The sequence below is a fragment of the Eretmochelys imbricata genome, chromosome 5, assembly GCF_965152235.1.
Source record: "Eretmochelys imbricata isolate rEreImb1 chromosome 5, rEreImb1.hap1, whole genome shotgun sequence".
In the NCBI taxonomy this organism is placed as follows: domain Eukaryota; kingdom Metazoa; phylum Chordata; order Testudines; family Cheloniidae; genus Eretmochelys; species Eretmochelys imbricata.
In genome coordinates, this window is record NC_135576.1 from 43,156,364 (window position 1) to 43,176,995 (window position 20,632).

A 20,632-nucleotide genomic window follows, 5' to 3' on the forward strand; every position below is an offset into this window, starting at 1 on the left:
AACATAGTAAAATAATCTGTGTTGTCCAAATTCTACAAATATAACATTTCCCAGTATTAGTACCCCTCATCCAATGAGGTGAGCTGTAGCTCACGAAAGCTTATGCTCAAATAAATTTGTTAGTCTCTAAGGTGCCACAAGTACTCCTTTTCTTTTTGCGAATACAGACTAACACGGCTGCTACTCTGAAACCTTTAAAAAGAATAGTCTGTTATTTTCTTAGGAAGGTATTCTAGGTTGCAAGAATATTACACTTTGCCATAATGTTACAGTACAGCAATATCAGGATGTGTGTTGAACCCAACAAATGTGTCAGGATTTAACTTGGTTTTAACAGCATTGCATGCATTAATGCTGGTGAGCCTGTAAAATGATACTTTCATTATTCTCCAAGGTTTCACTATTTCCACATCATATTGCTCAAATTCTCAACGAAATCATAAACCAAAAATGTTCACAGACTATAACAAATTGTAATAAATGATGAACTGAAAAAAGAAAAGTTGCTCATGAATTCCTGCAGGTTATTTTTCAACTGTTTGTTTCAGATTGGGTTTTTTAATTTGATGTGTTTGTTTCAAAATTGCTAAAGTGATTTGATTCTTTTGAAGCTTTAACTGGTTGCAGCACTTCTCATAGTTACTCTTTTTTGTAAAGTAGGTTGTGTAAGAGCTTCCTGTCACTTTTCCATTTAGTTTTCGAAATCATTTTTATGTTATGGTGGTCAGTAGGTTACCATGAGAAGAGGCAGAAACTCCAAGTAATCCATGGAGGTTTTATGGATGTTTTTGATCAGAAATAGATTAATTTATTTCAGTATTTAAAGCACTTTATAATAAGTGCACATTAATCCATAGAAAGTTAAATTATAGAGATATTCCATTGAAATTCCATATTACCATCCCAAAAATATGAAACAGATTCTTAATGATGAACCTTATTAAAATACAGTATACTAAAATCCAAACAATCCTCTACTTGTTACAAAGTGCTGCTAAATACACTTTTTTGTATTGAAGAGATTTGTATCTTTGCTAACAACACTCAGTCTCAGGTTTCAGCCTAATATGTATTTGATATATAGTAATTAAACTCCTAAAACACAAGTTTTTGATGGAAATGCTCACAGAACAATAGCAATGCCAACACAATAGCACACATTTCTCACTGAACAAAAATGCTGAAGAAATATATTTATCCATGATTTTGCAGCTAGTTCGCTAGACTTCGACGTGCCAGCCTGAAATGGTGATTGTACCTCTTCATGCTAATTAACATTTTCTTTTACCAAGGATTTAGCTTTGAATTTACTGAAGTATTTTTGTTTAGAAATCACCCACATGTTTTTCTCTGGCTCCCCCAGGTGGCGCATATGAAGTAAAGCAACACCAGTTCTTTCGTAGCTTAGACTGGAATAGTTTGCTGAGACAGAAAGCAGAATTCATTCCACAGCTGGAATCTGAGGATGACACAAGTTATTTTGACAGTATGTATTGTATAAAAATATGTTTGCATTTTGGGGGAATTTACGTAATAATTGTCTTTGATTTTTACCTTTCCTCAGCGTGAGTTGAAAATCCTGTTTGTTAGAACCAGTGGAATGCCAGTCTGACATTTCAGGAAAACTAATTTTTAAAAATAAAATTACCCTTTTAATTAACATTAAGCCTTGGAATCTGATGCTACATGATAAGTTTAAATCATTTTTCCCCTTGTTTATAGCTCGTTCTGAGAAATACCACCATATGGAAACTGAAGAAGAGGATGACACAAATGATGAAGACTTTAATCTGGAGATAAGGCAGTTTTCCTCATGTTCACATAGATTTTCAAAAGTAAGTAAAGTGTTTGTATATGTTGGTTTGCATACACACTCAATGACTTTTGTGGGGTTTGAAAAGGGCTAGCAGTGTGTGTATGTGGTACATTATTCCCTTATTGAATAATCCTGTGGAATTTAATAGGGATGAAACCAGTAGGGTTCAAATCAAAATTTAATATGGCATCTGTGAAAATGCTAAAACTCTAGAGAATGTAATAGAAAGTGGTATCCAATGATTGATTGGGACTGGTTAGCACATTTTGTTCCACAATTTTTGTTTTCTGAGTTACCGGTATATAGATTTTTTTTTTTTTGTGGCACATTTTGAATGCCCTAAACAGGGGGCGAACTTGGGAATTCAAAAAGAGGAGATTGCAGTAGTCAAATGAAAGATGATTAGGACCTGGAGAAAAGTTAGCAGTTGGAAAGCAGACAGACTTTGGAGATGCTTTATAAGAAAAAACAGCAGACAATAAATGGTTAGAGAATTGAATGTCTTATATAATGGGCTTTTTATCCTAAATGGTAGTCAGCACTGAGTTTCAAAAGCTTTCATTAATAGACATTTACTGTGCACCTTCTTCAGATACTGGTGTTTTTTCTCAAAAATATTTAATTAAAATCTAAAGCCAATGAAGGAAAGGAAAGCTTACATTTCTAATCCATTCATCCTGGTTTATATTTTCATAAATGTACACTCCATAATACCACTCCCCTATACTACAGAGACCATGCTAGACTGGAGGAGTGTGGGGCAGTAGTCTCATTGCAGGTCTTGCTATCCCGGTATGTGAGCTCTGTCCTGACTTAGCAGCATGAACTTGATTCAAAGAGGGAGGAATGAATGATTCAGAGTTCTTAATCTCCTCTTTAGAGGTGTGTTTTATCCTTTTGTAAGGAGTGAACCTGCAAGAGCAGCTTGAGACCTTAAAACTTGCCAGTATGTCATTGTTTGTATTTCTAGCTGTGGCGTAGAGGCTGTAGAACACACAGCTGACAGTCTCTGTGTGCAGTTCATCAGCTGAACAACTGACGTTTTAGTACCAGAATTTATTTTTCTAAATCTTTTAGCCAAGTAATTTATGCTCCTCTTCATAGTCCATTCCAATTCATTTTTCTGCTTCCCACCCCACATTGGTGGCCATTGAATCACTAGCTTGGGTGGCGGTTCTTTTTGATTGACTTTATGGTTAAGAAGCCATCTCAGAATGTGCATTGATCCTGTGATCTAAAAACCCAAGAGCATTTATGGATTTTGTTTGCAAACTTGGAGCTCACACAGTGAAGTGGTGAGAGAAAGGTGATGGATTCATAACTAAAAGATGTTATTCATGACCCTATAGCTGAGGAACCAAGAAAATAAAATTGAAAAGCATTTCAAGAACACAAACTCCTAGACTTTAAACCTAAACCACCTCAGTCCTTTTAAACTCCAGGACACTGCATAAGCGTGTATCCAGGGCCCTGCATTAGATGTGTTTTCCTGAAAATCTCTTTGTATCAAATTCGTGTTAATGATGCAATTTTTTTTCTGTAATAGGTTTTTAGTAACATAGATCGAATAACTCGAAATCAAAGTGAAGAAAAGGAAGATACAGGAGACAAAACAAAAAATGTGACATTGCCATCTGTGGAATCTTTAAGCTGGAGTTCAGAATATTCTGAAATGTAAGTAGAAACAACTGTCAGAGAGTTCAAATTCAAGTTAACAGCCATTAATGATTGCTTGGTAGCCAGTCAGTTCCACTATGATTGGCCTTCGCTTAAAAAATATCATTAAACACGATTTGTGTAAATGCTGTTTTAAATTCAGGCAACAGCTATCTACATCCAACTCCTCTGATACTGAAAGTACCAGGCAGCGGCACAGTTCAGGTTTGCTTCCAAAATTGGCCATATCGTCTGAGGGGGATCAAGATGAAACCACCTGCTCAGGAGGATCCCGGGAGGAGCAAGAAAAGGCTGCTTCTTTAAGTGAGGAGGCTGCTCAAGATGAGCCTGAGGTCACCACTCCAGCCAGTACCATCAGCAGCTCAACACTATCAGGTAAGGAGCTTAACTTCTTATACTGCAGGGGACAGAGGAGAACGGTAGACCCCCTCCCACCCATCTACCTCTTTAATACTATCTTATCTCCCTCCTTCTGTTTGTCACCAAAATCCGTGAGTGTACTGTACATTCCTGCTGCCAAGACTTCTCCACCTCTCCCTTAGCTCACTGCTTGAGTCTCTCCAATCTGGTGTTCTCCTGCTACATGCAATTAAACTATCCACAACAAATTCACAAATTACTGCTACTACTTAACTGCTGAAAATCAGTTTTTCCTCCATATATTTCTCTTTAGCTGCTTCAGCTCTGTTCTACTCACGTTTTCTTACTTTATATGAACTTTCCTTTACCAGCTCCTTTTCCTTGCAATGCAGGTTCAAGAGTTCTAGATCATAGACATTAAAATAAGGTGTTTTGTGTGTGTGTGGTTGGTGGTAATTTACAGACCAATATGAGGCATAATTCAAGCTGTTTGCTTGGGTTTTTTTGTCACTTTAAGATATGCAAATGTCAGTTAAATTAGAGAATATATTTTTATTTGCTCTACAAAGTGCTAGCAGCAGGGATGTTCCTTGATCTGTGAAATTGCTGGGCTCTTATTGATAGCCGCTTAAATAAAATGGCTGAGCTTTTCTATGTGCCCATCCCGTAAGGTCACAGAACTCTCCTGCATCCATCACTGTACATTTCAACAGGTCCTTTGCAGTAGATCAGCTGGTATAAGGTTTTTCTCCATTTTTATTATTTTAAGTGGTGTTCTCCTCCTTCCATGATCAGCAGTGTCTGAAATGGTATCATTTTATCATAAATAACAAAGTACATCATTGTGCTTCTGAGTCTTAAATTACCAACTATTATATGCCCCATACTTATGTTTGTGGTACGCAGCACAGAACTCACCCCCTGCCCCCGCCAAACACCCAAAACTTAGAAAGGGAATCCTCCTTGGTACTTTAATGCTTTCACAAGGGGTGTTTTCTTTTATTGTTAGAAGAGCTGATTGGGCTGGATGCTGCAGTAAACCCACACTCAAATCTCCCATTGACCTTAGTGGGAGTTCTACATACAGAATAAGTGTACAGTTAAGTCCTAGAAGTTGTGTGTCGCCTGTCTGTGCTACCAACATGCTGAAGATTTTATTTACATTTTAATTATGTCAGTGATGTAAAACCATGTCAGCTACTATTACTTCACCTTACCCTGTTAACCTTTGTAAAACCTGTAATTCTTTAGTCGTTTTTATTTTACCTGTAATATTGTGTGAACTTGTGAACTAAAATACATATTCCCACCTTGCGATTGTATTGTTTTCCTCCCCCTGACCCCCAGTTTCCCTCAATGTGTTTATCCCTTCTTCTTTGTACAGTTGGCAGTTTTTCAGAGCACTTAGATCAGATAAACGGAAGAAACGAGAGTGTGGACAGTACAGATAATTCCTCAAAGCCATCCAGTGAACCTGCCTCTCATATGGCTCGTCAGCGATTAGAAAGCACAGAGAAAAAGAAAATATCTGGAAAAGTCACAAAGTCCCTGTCTGCCAGTGCTCTGTCCCTCATGATTCCAGGAGGTAGAAATAAATCTATTAGTATGAAATTGTGTGACTTGTGAATAATCAGTGTGGAACGTGATCTAAATACAAGGTTTCTTGAGTCCAAAATGGACTTGTCTTTGTTTCCCTTGTTTACCTACAAGCCTATGGTTATTCTCACAGGTCACTGTGTGGAGCACTCCATGTTTCAATCTTGTTTGCTTTCCTTCATGCTCCAGGAAAAAGGAAGAACTAATTTCTATTTTATAAACGTATATATTTTGTCTTTATACTAGAGTAAAAGTAAACCGTGATCTGAAGCTCCCCAAACTTGTGGAAAGTGCAGAATCCAGATAAAAATGTCATTGTTGGACCCTCTCTGTATTATAGGCCAAATTCAAGATCGAAGCACCCCTGTACTTTGAGGGAGAGATTTTCATAAGTAGGGCTGGATCTCAGCTTTTCAGCCTGGACACCTGTCCATTTCAGACCCATATATCAAGCATGATATTTGAATATTTGTTAGTCTGGTAACCAACCCACTGCACTTGTTGTGCAAATGAAGAGATGGATTTGACAATAGCTTCAGCAGGGACCCTGGTCATCAAGCTAGTGGAAGTTATATACATTGTTAAAATGTTATGCTTGGTCTTCTAAGGCGGGGGAGGAAAGATGCTCTCGTAGTCAGGCAAGGAGTGTGAATAAAACATTAAACTCCCACCCCTTCCAAGAATCACAGTGGGAAAATGCACATATGATAACGCTGCGCTTGCATACAAATGCTGAGGGGAGACAAAAGCCAATCCACCCACTCCCACTGCAAAGGGTTCCCATGCATCACTCAATTTCTTCTCTCCCTACTTACTAGACAACTAAAGGAACAGTGTAAGCTTTTCTGTCTTCTGCACCACGCACTTGCTGCTCACAAATAGTGTCAAATGAGGGAAATCAGAGGAAAAGTCTGAAGAGCATTTGCCTGTTCTTGCATGCCTGCAGGCCAACCCACTGGCAATAGAAAGAATACTTAGCATTTGTAGTGCTGTGCAAATATTAACAATAATTAATCTTACAACATACCTGTGAGGGAAGAGAAAGTATCCTTATTTTACAGATGGAGAAAGAGGGAGTATGATAAACCCAGGTCTGTGTCAGGGCTGGGGTTAAAAATCAGGAGTGCCCAATACATAATTCCTTGCTTATTCCTTGTATATGCTGCTTCCCCCAAACAGGATCTTTATATGATGTTACGTATGTGTTCCTGAGCAATCCTTTACCAGTAAGTCTAGAGTTTGTCCTGTGTTTCAGATTTTCTTTTTGAGGAGTGGCTGTAATCTTCACTTTTGGGGCACATTAGATTAGATGTTACAGCAGGCTGAGAGACTGATGACCGGGTAATTTACACATCCAGTTAGCACTCAGTGCTGTGAATCCAGCTGTGCAGTAGTTGTATGTTGAGCATCCTGTGACCCCTGTCACGAAAGGGGTTTAATAGTTCAAAGATGGTGCAGGTTGATTTGTTATTAATCAAAAGCATTAAATCAAGCTTTTCTTTTATTTTAAATTGGATATGGCTCTATGAAATCACATTGTAATCAGAGTTTAGGCATAATGTACTTAAAAAATTGGTAATGTAGCTATAAAACAAAATCCCCCTAGTGTGGATGCAGCTTATACTGGCAAAAAAGTTGTTTTTCATGCTTGTACAAATTCACGAGCGAAATAATCTAGGCCAGGCAACAGCCCTTTTATCCCGGTATAACTGCATCTACGCTAGGGCTTTTGTCAGCATAGAACTGTTATCAAAAAGTTGCACCCCTAAACATCATTGATATACTGGCAAACATAAATATGTGGCCTTAATTAAACTAGCAGGACAAAAGTAATAGTGGTTTGCTGGGACAATGTCAAGTTATTCTTTTAAGTTGGAACTAAAATTAATGGTTTCGATTACAGTATTCATTTTAAATTGGAATTATCAGAAAAGTTACCCGAAATCCAGCTACATGAAAACTGTCTTTTTTGCTAGTGGACAGTTCCATTATTTTGGGGCCTACAAGTCTGTGTGATATATTTAGTAGAAAAGTTTACGACATTCCTTCTGTGTCTGTTTGTTGGGAAATAGATTGGAGACTTGTTTTTCAAAACAGAGTCTTTGATCACCTTTTTCCATTCAAAGAAAAAACAAACAGTTTACAGCTTGAGAATTAGAGGAGCTAGTGAGTAATAAAACAGTGCATGTGGTGGAAGAAAAAATCTATTCCAAGAGTAGATTGTCATTTCAAGCTTCTGATGAGGAGTTATAAAGACTAAATAAAATATAGAGTTTATAAATATTTTGAAAATATCTTTCCAGTGTCATTTTAATGTTGAACATGAAAGTGAAGTTTTGTGTTCTTAACAATTCAAGCATCGTTAAATAAGTTGCTTTTTATGCTATAAATCTTTATCCAGTTTATTAAGGTTAAAATTGTCACTGTTTTGATCTGTGTATGTTTCTGTAGAATTGGAATGTGCTCTAACAGGAAGTTCATCTGTTCCAGATGTGTTTGGTGTTTCTCCTTTGGGAAGTCCTATGTCCCCACATTCCCTTTCTTCAGACCTTTCATCCTCCAGAGATTCCTCCCCTAGCCGCGATTCCTCAATTGCTTCTTCAACCTCGTATCAACCTATATTAATTCACAGTTCAGGAAAAAAGTATGGCTTCACCATCCGAGCAATCAGGGTCTATGTGGGTGACAGTGATATCTACACAGTGCACCATATTGTTTGGGTAAGAATAAAATTTTCCTCAGCATTTCTCACAACAGAAGTTTGAACCTGATATATTTGCAGTTAAGAGCCTTTTCAAACTGCATCAGATTATATCTCACAGACAGGTTATCCACTTGTATGCAGTCATTATTTAAAGGGTGGCAATCTGGCAAATTATTTTTTTAGGGTGACATTTGTCCTTGTGCAAAGGGCCACCATTTAATTAGAATGTTTGAATATTCAAATGATTTTCAAACCATATATTTAGTTATACATTTTGCAATTTGTGCTGTGTTGGTTAGTTTCATAAGCCACATGATACTGATTTTGTTCTCTGGCTGGATGAGTTCTATATTGAATCAACATAGTGTGAATTGCTAAATGAATTACGTTTATGACAATTCAGTATACAATTCAAAATTCATGCAGTGTTGGCAATTTATTTGTGTATGTTAGTTGCTTAAGATGTATTAGTTATTTAAGTTAATTACGTATGTAATTAATTTATATAACTAGTTGAATTCAGTGTCTAAGCACAAATTGTATAGTTGATTATAATAGTCACAATTAGAATAATTTAAAGAAGAATATTTACTGTAGAAGTCTGCAAATAATTTTGAAAAATGAATTAATCTGTGGATTTTATTACCTGTTCATGGGACATCTTATGACGAGGAAAAAAAGATTAAACTGATTTAATAAATAATTATTCTTGGGTTACATATTCTCTTCTGGTCACTACTGAACTAGGCCAAAGGATGGGATATTGGTTGCTCTGTATTCATTGCCATTCATTCATTTTCTTGGAAATTGATTTCTTTTTACTGTAAAAAAATAAATGAACTAAAAGATTTTTTTAATGAAATTTTGCTGGCAGTTTTTAATTTGGATGACACTTGTAGTCTGATTTTTTTTATTTATTTTATTTATTTTTCAATTAAATTTAAAATGTCTTTATTTTAAATTACTACAATATTTAACTTTGAAAATATCCAGAGTGCTGATGCAGGAGCATCCTCTTCACAGAGTTTCTATATCTGACCATTTGTATTCAGTGCTTTGATGTTGCACTGTCCATACCAAAATCCCAGATATGAACCTTCCTAAACGCTCTTATTTTTTTTGAGTGGAGGAAGGAGGCATGTACAGAAACTAGAGTCTGGATCTAAATATGCAAATAATCACTATCTTTATTATGGTTTCAACTAGATATATTAGATTTGCACATCTGTAAACTTTGGGGTATTCAAAATCTGATTCCACATCTGCACTCTCTGCTTTAGTGAGCATATCACTCACTTTTTTTATTTCATGCCAGGAATAATGGGCCTGATCCAAAGCCCATTGAAGTGAGTGGAAAGATTTCAGTGCGTTTTGCACCAACGTGAGCTATAAAACTTGGACACAAATGAATTCTTAAAGATGGAATGGACTGTCTGAATTCCTTTTTCTGATATCACATTAAGCCATCAGGCCATTTCAGTGTAGTTTACTGTTTGAAAGTCAAAGTTTGTTTGCAGATAATTAGTTCATTAAAACAGAGCACTGTTCAGAAGAATGAGAATTACCATGAGCCTGCTTTGTTCAAAGAACTCTTCTCTTTTTCCCTAACCTCCAGAATGTCGAAGAAGGAAGCCCAGCTTATCAAGCGGGCCTAAAGGCTGGGGATCTGATCACACATATCAATGGAGAGCCAGTTCATGGTCTTGTTCACACTGAAGTCATAGAGCTGTTGTTAAAGGTACAATATTACTTTTTTAGACCAGCATTGTATCTTAGTTCATATTTTACACCCTACCTGTCTGGTGTACGTATCCCTTTCCTTCAAAGTTTAGTTATCAGAAAATTTATTTTATACTTGAACAGATCCTAAACTGATAGCTGGACAGATGTGGAAAGAAGCCACTGAATCCATAAGCACAACCAAGCCTTTCATTTCTGGGCTAGTGCTTGACACTGCTATTGATGTAGCAGGTAGCTAGGAGTACGTTTAGGATACTGACATGTCCACATTAAGCAACCCATTCTCCTTCCAAAAGTGAAGATAACGTTTAGTGGAGAAATAGGAAAGCATATTTCCTTTAATGTCATTAATTACGCTTTATGCCCATTTTAAAATGGAATCAGTAGAGAAAATTCCGAAAGAAAAGAATTAAATAAAAAACATCTCTTGTTCTTTAAGATAAAGAAAGAAAAGTAGGGACCATTAAGTCTCAGACTCCAGAGGTCTCAAAAGTAGCAAGGCAACTGAGCTTCTAAGGCCCTGATCCTGCAGATGGATCCATGTGGACAGACACTTGAACGTTTACACAGCTCCATTGGGGTTCTGCAAGGGCAGACCAGGACTTGCCCTATTAGATCATTTTATATTTGTTTTTCCTTAGAGGCTTTACAGAGTTTTTCAGAGTTCAATATTCTCTTACACATTGCTTCACTGTAGCTCATTATATTGCAGCTCTTCTATAATATTTGCAGCACAGACTAAAAGTAGGTCAGCATTATTTTAGACGGCAGTACATTTGCTTCCTACGTTATTAACAATTTCATGCGTCGAAATGAATAGTCAGTCATAAAAGTGGATTAGGAAGCCACACATGTGTAACAAAATATAGAGATAATAAAAAAGGTCAAAAATATATATTTTGCTCAGAAATAAATTTTTCTCCTCTCTGAAACCAGAGGAACTCTGAAATTAATAAATTGTATGAGAAGGATATGTTATAGAACACTCAGTGGTTAAATAATTTTAGGCAGCCAGTTGCCTATTGTAGGTTTCTTCACTGTTCTTTGGATGTGTGTTCCTTGTCTAAAGAATTAATGTAAATTTGAGTTTTTATTAGCCAAAGTAGTATTTTTTAAAGCTCATAAGAAATTACAGAAAGGAAAGAAAAAATGATTAGCTGATGGTATTTACAATATTCATAAGAGTAAATTCAGCATGCGATGATGCAGTTCATCCAAAAACCAGACCTGGAATTAATTGATTTGATTTATCATCAGTCTTGTTACAAAGGAAAACTTTATCCTGATGCTATACTATTCTTGTCGAGTGGTTTTGTTATTAACATAGAACTATAGGTATTTATTTTTCAGTCAGGCTTATATGCGAATGGAATTTTGGGATAGCCCATGACAGTTCAGTTAAACAATTCCGAGAAGCTTTTAGCTTAAAATAACTAAGTCATCACTTGTGTAAACAACAAACATGTATAAATGTCTTTGCTGCTACTTGTTTGAGGCTGGCATTGAGGTGGGCTCTCCAGCTCAGCTTCACAGTTGCAATAACTGGTTTCTTGAGAGAGAGTGTGTGTGTTCACTGAAGTAGTTCACTCAAGATATAATGACTATAATTCCTGTAGTGGGAAAATGGGTGTGGGAGGGGAGTCTATTAAATTATTTCACAATTTGCAATTTTGGCCAACCCATGGTCTCCTTTTAACTAATTAAAATAATTGAAAATCTACACTAGTCCTGAAAATTATGGGTCTGGGCATGAAGGAAATTTTTAAACTTTGAGTCCCTTACAATGTGACCACCTTCACAAAAGCTTGACTGAGAATTGTCTGTGCTCATGTTTAATAGTAGGCACCTGATTTGAATGTGTAAGTGGTGAATACAGTAACCTGCCAATTTGTGTGTATTTTGGTTCCTTGTGACTAGTCCCTACAACATGATTGATTCAGAAGTATATAGAGTGCTTGCATACGTTGTCAGCTCCTACTCCCAAGTTGGAGTTGTGTTTTGGTGCATTTGCAGTGTAATGGAACTTCCAATTTACAGGACAGTGGTTCTGTATTACTCACTCCAAAACATTCTAATCATTTTGGCAGAGTGGAAACAAAGTGTCAATTACTACAACCCCCTTCGAGAACACTTCGATCAAAACAGGCCCGGCCAGGAGGAATAGCTACAGGAGTCGAATGGTTAGACGCAGTAAGAAAACCAAAAAGAAAGAGAGCCTAGAAAGGTGAGTGGTAGTTTTGTTTTATGACAAATATATTGCTTTTTCATGTGTGTGTAGGCATGTGATAATGTATGTATAACCACATCCACAAAACATCCTGTTACACCATTGCTTTCTCTTTGACCTCCCACACTCATCTTTTTACCTTCGTCCATGGTATCCCATGCTCATGAAACATCCTCCCCATCCTATTGTGCCAGGATGCCTCCCACTTTATCCTTATTTAAATCCCTCCTGAAGATGCACTGTTTCTGCAAGGCACAGAAATAGAAATGAGAGAGTGAATAACTGCGGTTGCCCCCTCTTTTGGGTCTTCCAGTGCATCTTTGTTTTAAATAACCTCTCTGAGACTAGAGTTGTCTTGTGTATCTTTTACAGCTCCAAACATATTGCTGGCTGTGAAGGGACATGCCCTCATACTGGCAGAGAGGAGACTAGCAAACTCCTCTGGGCCTGTTCAGTACCAATGAGATGCTCCTGCAAGGCCTCTTCTACCTGGGGCAGGAGTGGGTGGGTGGCACAATGGTTAAGAGCCAGACAGTGGCACAATGGTTAATGTGCCAGACAGTGGCACAATGGTTAAGAGAACACTATTGAAAGTGGCTTCATCCTGCCTGAGTTCCAGGTCACTCTTACCTCCCTGTATTTTCCCACAGACTCCCCTCTCTCATAAGGGAGGAAAGAGGGGAGAGGACTTTTGATTGTTTGCTACAAGAACCCCCTTGGGCGTCAGCCAGGGTTGGGGAGACAGTGTGAGGGGCTGGAGGGCACCCTTCCCACCCCGGCCCCCCTTACTGGCACTAAACAATTCCATAAATTTTGGTATGGTCTTAAACTAAGGAAACAAAGGAATAATGTACCAGATTTTACACTCATTTATATGTAACTCAAACTTTCTTTGGAAGTGTAGTGAGTAATTTTTAGAGATGGTAGATTGTGGTCATGTTTTCTATCCCATCTGTCTGCAATTCATCCTGTTTTCTAAAGCCTTAGCAGTTCTACAGTTTTGTACAATTCACTTTTGGGGAGGTAACGGGGATGTTATTAAAAGCCAGCATTAAGAGCTCCTGCTGGGATGATGATTTGTGCAGCGTCTCTCCTGATGAATTCTGTACCATTGTCACACTAGGAGGAGGTCTCTCTTCAAAAAGCTAGCCAAGCAGCCCTCTCCCCTTCTTCACACGAGCCGAAGTTTCTCCTGCCTGAACCGATCCCTTTCATCAGGAGAGAGCTTGCCTGGCTCCCCAACTCACAGCTTGTCTCCCAGGTCTCCTACCCCAAGCTACCGCTCCACTCCTGATTTCCCATCCGGTGAGTTGTTAGGGAGAAAATTAAGGGAAATGGAAATATGTGCCACCTTCATGAAGCTAAGTCTGTACTGAATTCCAAATGAGAATAGTCAGCTATGTGAAATCCAAGACACTTTGAATAGTTTGATTTCATTTGGATTACGAAAAACCATGAAACTAAGTCAAAGATTTTAGTATGGCACAGAAGCACTTAAAAGGAAACTGTGGTACGTTTGTGTACAAAATTTTATTATTGATCGTTTTTTTAAAATTGAAAATTAATAGAAAATAAAACGTAAAGAATGCATAAATCATGTCTAGAAACTACCTCTGGAAAAATTAAAACTAGTTGAGAGAATATTACTAATAAAGGAATGAAAATTACATTGGAAAAAACATGGCTAGATCATGAGACCAGGGTGTGGGGTATAATAAATGTGGATTACCATTGGAAAGATGGATGGGCATAGAGATACAGTAGACTTTAAATGTCACATCATTCTGATTTCTAGATTTTCCCCTGCCCTAGCCCCACTTTAGTTCTCTAATGATTTTAGCAACAGTAAAAATGAGTGGTGTTGTTGCTTACTATCCACTGCTGAAGGTGTAAATCATCTGAAAGCTTGGAACTTTTCTTTGAAATGGCAGAAAATAATTGCTAATTTAAATATAAGGGAAAAAACATATTTATAAGAGTAATGTTATTTTATAGTCCAGTAACTTACAGCCTACCAAACCATGGAATGCTTTGGCAAATAGAACAAATGCTTATCAGTACATTTTTTGTGTGCTGCATCCATGTTAGTTGTTAGAGACAAGAGCTGAAGAATTTTCCTAGTTTTATATTTTTCTTTTTTAGGTACCAATTCCTCCCAGAGCAGCTCGCCTAGCTCAAGTGCACCCAATTCTCCAGCTGGCTCAGGTCACATAAGACCCAGCACTCTTCATGGGTTGGGTCCAAAGCTTGGTGGACAAAGATACCGGTCAGGAAGACGCAAGTCAGCTGGCAGCATTCCTCTCTCCCCTTTGGCACGAACACCTTCTCCAACACCCCAGCCACCATCCCCTCAACGATCTCCATCACCTTTACTGGGGCATTCAATTGGAAATTCAAAAATAGTTCAGGCATTCCCTAGCAAGATGCACTCCCCTCCAACTATTGTAAGACATATAGTGAGGCCAAAGAGTGCCGAGCCACCCAGGTCTCCACTGCTAAAGAGGGTCCAGTCTGAAGAGAAACTTGCGCCTTCGTATGGTTGTGACAAGAAACACTTATGTTCACGCAAACACAGCCTGGAAGTGACTCAAGAAGAGGTGAATAGGGAATTGTCCCAAAGAGAAATAACTCTTCAGAGCCTGGAGGAGAACGTGTGTGATGTACCATCACTCACCCGAGTCAGGCCTGCAGAACAAGGCTGCCTGAAACGCCCTGTCTGCAGAAAGTTGGGTAGGCAAGAGTCCGTTGATGAGCTGGATCGAGAGAAATTAAAGGTCAAGATAGTTATGAAAAAGCAAGATCTTGCTGAGAAGCAAGATTGTCTGCAGAAAGCAAGCACTATACATGAGCCTTGTGGTGAATCAGAAAATCCTGCTACCTTAAGACTGGAAGAAAGAGACAAAAAAACATTTCAGAAGGCTTTGGAAAGATCAAATCACTTTGAAACTAAAATTACGGCTCTGGAGACTCCGTCAGTAGGTGGCATACTCAAAGACACCCTTCACAAGAATGCAAACATGAGACCAAATGACTCCGTTCCTTTAGATACACACATGCCATGTCATGGGCCTCCTCTTCATGAACTCAGTCATCTCTCTTATGACTTCAAAAGAATTTCCCCTCCATGTACATTGCAAGATGTGCTACCTCACTCATCTGACAGGCTGCTAAATGGAAAGGGAGAAAACACAGATAAAAATGCACCAACAAAAGAATTTGTCAAATTTGAAAGAATAGATGGTAAGCTTGCAAATATTGATTATCTCAGAAAGAAAATGTCCTTTGAAGAAAAAGGTGACAGTCTCTGTCCAGTGTTAAAGCCCAAACTGACATCAAATGTTCATGAATGCCTTCAACTTAACACAGTCAGACCCATCAATATACAGCAGGATTCCACTACAGTTGCTGATAGCAGAGCATTTATTAGTAGTGCACATGCTGCTCAGATTAGCTCAGTTTCTTTTGTTCCTCTCAAAGCCTTGAATGGCCGAGTGGAAACGGGTGTGGAAAAATCAGCCCTGATTTCTACTGAGGCTCCTGTCAGAAAAAGTCCATCCGAGTATAAACTAGAAGGGAGATCGGTTTCTTGTTTGAAACCAATTGAAGGCACTTTAGACATTGCCTTACTGTCTGGGCCACAGGCTTCAAAGACAGAACTGCCTTCATGCCTGCTACCAGAAAGTCAAAACACCAGCAATGATGTGGGTTCCTCCATGCCTCTGGCATCTCAATGCAATGGTGTAAAGGAGGAGACATCCTGTCAGAAAGAGGTGGTGTCACCCCGTTCAAAGTCTAATAAATCTAATCTACTAGAGCCCCAATTTTCACAGTCAAGCAACAATTTTCAAAATGCACCAGCAACCCCTGTGACCTCTGAACTAGAAACAGGAAAAAAGATTTCCAGCCCAGCTGCTACATGCAACATTTCTGTCAGAGAAGTTGATCAAAAGAGAGAGGCTTCCCATTCAAAACAGAAGGACCATGCGACTGAGGCAAAATTACACACTGTCCAAAATCAGTGTCTCCACACTGCCCTGGCGTCTGCCACACCTTCCACAGCCCCAGGCACACCTGAAAAAACTGCAGCAAAAGAGAGGCAAACCCAAAAGGAGTTGCCTGTCAAGTACCCGGAGGCACAAAGAAATTACGAATCTTTCCCTGCGAAGGCCGAGGGGATCAGAGATTCATCTGTGAAGAAATCTACCCCAGATGCTTTTAAAACAAGCAACTCCAAAACCATTCAGAGAAACTCTGCTGACTTTGCCATTCCCCTTCAAACACATGGAACAACAAGAGTGCAGGCAGCTGGCTCTAAGGTGGAGTCTAAAGATGGCAAAGATCTACCAAAACAATTTGCCAAAGATGACATTACCCCTGCTGGTACTTCTGTAGAGAGGGACATGAACAAGCAGAAAGTGATGGACTCAAAGAGTGAAATGTCTTTGCCCAAAAGGCCTGTACAACAATCAGTAGAGTCTAATACTAAAAGTGAGAAATCACTTGTGTGTTCCTGTGTGCAGAAGGACAACTCCAAAGATTTGAGAAAGAAAGATCAGAAACAGTCCAGCAATACACAGCTTCAAACTACGGAGAAAGAGCTACCCAACCTGATTACTAGGCAGCAATTTAGCTCTTCAGGTTCCCCTTCTGTAAGAGAAATTGTAAACAGAAACTGTGTAATAGATGCTCATGTGCATTTAGGTGTTCAAGAGCAAGTCAAAGCTGGTTCAGCCTGCATGGAAAGCAGTAATAATAAATCCAGGCAAATAACTGAAACTTGTTCCTCTAAATTTAAGCACTGTGACAAATTCACATTTGCACAAAAACAGTACACTGCAAACATAAAAGAAAAAGAAACAGTTATTCAGCCCTCTGCTGGCTCTCGGAAAGATGGGAAACATGCCAATAAAAATGTGCAGGATTCTCTTGCTTTTGTTCCACTTTCTCAGAGAAAACTAAGCAATGAGCATGTTCAGGTAGAAAAGCCTCTGGGTCTGGAACGTGGGTCAGCACCTTCAATCCAAATCAATAGCAGCACTCCTGAAACCAAACCTAAATCCTCTTGTAACGGCCATGCACCAGCAGACCCAGAAAACTCCAAGCATTTTCTAAGTCAGGAAACAGCAAGCTTCAGTGAGACTGCTGATCAAAAGCAACTCTACGTAAGTGAAAAGCAAAACATGCCTCCAAAGTTTTCCACTGTGAAAGACTGTCTCTTATTGAACAAACTGGCAGACAAGGGCCTCAGTAATCAGGCCATCACTGCAGACAAAAGACCTGAAGGACAAAAATGCACTGAAGCACTTTATGTTCAGAGTGACAATGGGAAATTGGAGCCCAGACTTTTCCTTAACTGTGACAGGGGGAAAGTAGCAGAAAAGGCAGCCATAGTTAGCAAAGGCTCTCCAGATTCAAAAGGGAAGGGACAAGTTAATCAAAAACAGTTAACAGATGCGAACAAGCAGATTACAGCAAAGCTTTTATCAGCTTCCACTGTGCAGAATTCATGTCATTCAGCTGTAACTCCATCAAAGCAGCTGATTTGTCCACCCAACTTCCCGGAATGTAGGCAAGAAGCATCTTGTTTGTCTTCAGCAAACAATGATGTGTCTTCAACCAAGGTTAAAACAGGCTCACCAGAGCTTCCTGTCTGCAGCTGCAAGGAACTGGAAAAGCAAGCCACCTCTTCTACAGGGGATGGTAAAAGAGAAATCACAAAGAGCGTTTCACTGTTGACCTTGCATAGCTCTGCTGTTCCAGTAGAAGCCCTTCATCCTGCTTCAAACCTTGGAAGTAAACCAGGAAATCAAGAAAAGCCTCTTTCTGCAATCAACACTGTGGATGTAAAGGGAAAAGATGCCATTCAAGCTCAGCCTCCTGCTGCAAAAAAACAGAATGTAGGTAAAGATTTACCCAGGTCAGTAACCACCCCTGATGGTCCTAATGCACTTTCATCTGATAAAGACTCAGTGCGGCAGAGGCGAGGAAAGGATGCTTCACGGAGCAGTCCTCACAAAAAGTCCTCTCAATAGCAGTAACTTGGCAGATATGACTTAGACTTTAACTGAAAATTGTTTGTGACTTGACTACCTTCTGAAACCAGCACTGTGTGGTATCTTTACACAGCAAAGCTTTCATGCCACTCCAGGAGGGGGCAGCATGTACAAAGAGAGGACCTTTTTCAAAATGCCTTCCCAAATGTAACCGGTAAAACTGTTACCATAGAGTATTTGTATAAAAGTACCTTTACAGTTGAGAGTTGTTGAGAAAAAGATTTTCTCTGTAAATATCTCATGACGTGTTTGGTTTTGAATGTAGCATATATACGTTGCTGCTGATTGCATTGTTTACTGTTACCTTTTCTTTAGAGAAAGTTGCTTTGCCACTTATATGCCATACTCAAATATGAAGCAGAATTACTGAAACTCAGACCTCGGATAAACACATACAAATATGGTCTGATTTAAAGGGAAAGAAAATAAGCCACATTTTTACTTGTTAAAAATTCTATATAGTGTTAAAAACAATAGAAAAAATATGGTGGCTTATTGTGAGGTTTTTATGTATATTTTAAATAACCACAGATTTTGATAGTACTGTATCTGGCTAATTGCTTCACCGGATCGAATGTAAGACCTAACCGAATCTCCCCAGTGCACAGTCCGCCCCTCATTTAGAATAGGCATAGTTACAGTGAAGGGCAAAGCCTTCGTTAACACTACACCCAGTTGAGTAACATTATCTGGTGAAACAAATGTTCTCATCTTGTCTTTAGGGAGGCTACCTGGGACCTTTGCTTCAGACAAGGCTGAAACTGCAAGCACGTGTGCTTAGTTTCTGCTGCAATCCTGTCTTGGCTCCCTTTTAGCTCTTTTAAATTCAGGCCTTTATAGAGGTGAGGCACAAGTAGAAGCAAATGACTTGCAGTACTATTCCCATCCCTGTTTTTTAATGAATTTAAAGAATATCAATTATCATGGTATGTAGGTTTGAGTAACTAGCTTCGTGCAGTTTAGCTTTTTTCTCTTTTATATGACAAGTCTGGTAAAAAGGAAAAAAGTGATTTCAGTATCATATCTTCACAAAAGATCAGGACATCTGATGCATTTTAATACATAGCTGCGGCCTTATGTTGTAGAGTAAACTTGCTGTTTTTAGCAAGTAATCCCTGGGTTTCACATTCATTTCTAAATGCATTGAGTAGCTCCGGGCATTTCATAACATGATCTCTTTATTTGTATGCAAAAAAAAAAAAAGTAAATACTGTAATTTAAAAAAGCAGCATTTTTGTAACGAAGGGACGTGTTGGAGCTATTTGGTGCTAGAATGTGACTGTCCTTATTACTTTTGCTAAGCCTTATTTAAATTTTGTATACTGTGGAACATGTTGAATTTGTCTGATCGTTCTAGTGCGGAGGTATTTGGTTTGTTTTGAAGGACAAAAGGTAAAGTTTGAAATATGTACAGGAGCACTACAGAAATATCCACACAGATGAGTATTTTAAAATTACTGGTATCAATAAGATGGTATTTTTGCTTATTTGTGTTAAATATCCATATAAGAGCCAATCTACTATCAGTTTCCTCTGGAATTTCTTTCTCTTTCTAGAGCTATACAATTTTTCCTCAAAGCACAGTGTAATTTAGGCTTAGAGATTTGTAAGGCACCTACTAGTGTGTTAATTTTCCACCCCCATTGGTTAGTTGGGTTTAGATTCATTCCAATTAAAGATAAAATTGCCAGCAAGTCCTCCTAATTTTTCACACTGCGCTATTACATTCATTTCTTTTTCTATGCGCTCACAGAATACAATTGGAGAAAATAGTTTTGAAAAATTTTGAAGAGAAAGTGGTCTCAGCATTTACAGTATATATCTGTGCTTTGGCGGTTGTTTATAACCAAACACTAATGCACTTAGGTATCATGACATTTCTGGCTGGGAGGTATTTCCTAGTTTACAGTCTTTTGCATTTTTAAACTGTCCTCTTGTTTCCTTTAAAACACACCTAGCTATTTGTTTACAAATGTATCTTTTATGTATATTTTGTATAGTGCATTATCACTTCTGCCAAATAAGGGTTGTTGGTTTTTTGTTTTGTTTGTTTGGGGGTTTGTTGTTGTTGGGTTTTTTTGTTGCATTTTGGAAGCGTAACAGTGCTTAAGCTCGTGTTCATGTAGTACCTGTTGTTGGAGTTTACCTTACCAGTGAACTGTTAGATCCTTTCACCTGTGTACTAGATGGTCTATCTTTGTGTGATTGTTGATTATGACGTGCTCCTTTGTAGACTTCCTGCTGTAGATTTATCAGCTTACAAAACCAGTTTGTTAGGATCTGTGCAATAAAGTGTTTGCAGTCTTATTTTCTTTAAGAAACTCCCTATGGATGTCATAATTGTTGTATATTGAACAAAAATATTTATACTTATGCAGTTGCATAAAACTGAAATAAAAATTGAGCATGAAAAGATAGTCATTAGATTTCTTTAATCCCTTTTTCGCCCATCACTCAAT

General features: G+C 38.4%; 1 protein-coding gene across 1 annotated transcript in view; it reads left to right on the top strand.

The window, feature by feature from the left end:
- Positions 1-20,485, top strand: part of MAST4 (microtubule associated serine/threonine kinase family member 4) — a 435,814-nt gene extending 415,329 nt beyond the window's left edge. Inside the window, exons 21-30 of the mRNA XM_077816962.1 lie at positions 1,364-1,486; positions 1,723-1,835; positions 3,363-3,490; positions 3,636-3,868; positions 5,238-5,438; positions 7,940-8,169; positions 9,769-9,891; positions 11,981-12,117; positions 13,244-13,425; positions 14,263-20,485. Of these exons, the coding sequence (XP_077673088.1) occupies positions 1,364-1,486; positions 1,723-1,835; positions 3,363-3,490; positions 3,636-3,868; positions 5,238-5,438; positions 7,940-8,169; positions 9,769-9,891; positions 11,981-12,117; positions 13,244-13,425; positions 14,263-18,152 (5,360 nt within the window). The 3' untranslated portion in view covers positions 18,153-20,485. The remainder of the gene's footprint in view (positions 1-1,363; positions 1,487-1,722; positions 1,836-3,362; positions 3,491-3,635; positions 3,869-5,237; positions 5,439-7,939; positions 8,170-9,768; positions 9,892-11,980; positions 12,118-13,243; positions 13,426-14,262) is intronic.
- The last annotated feature ends 147 nt before the right edge of the window (positions 20,486-20,632 follow it).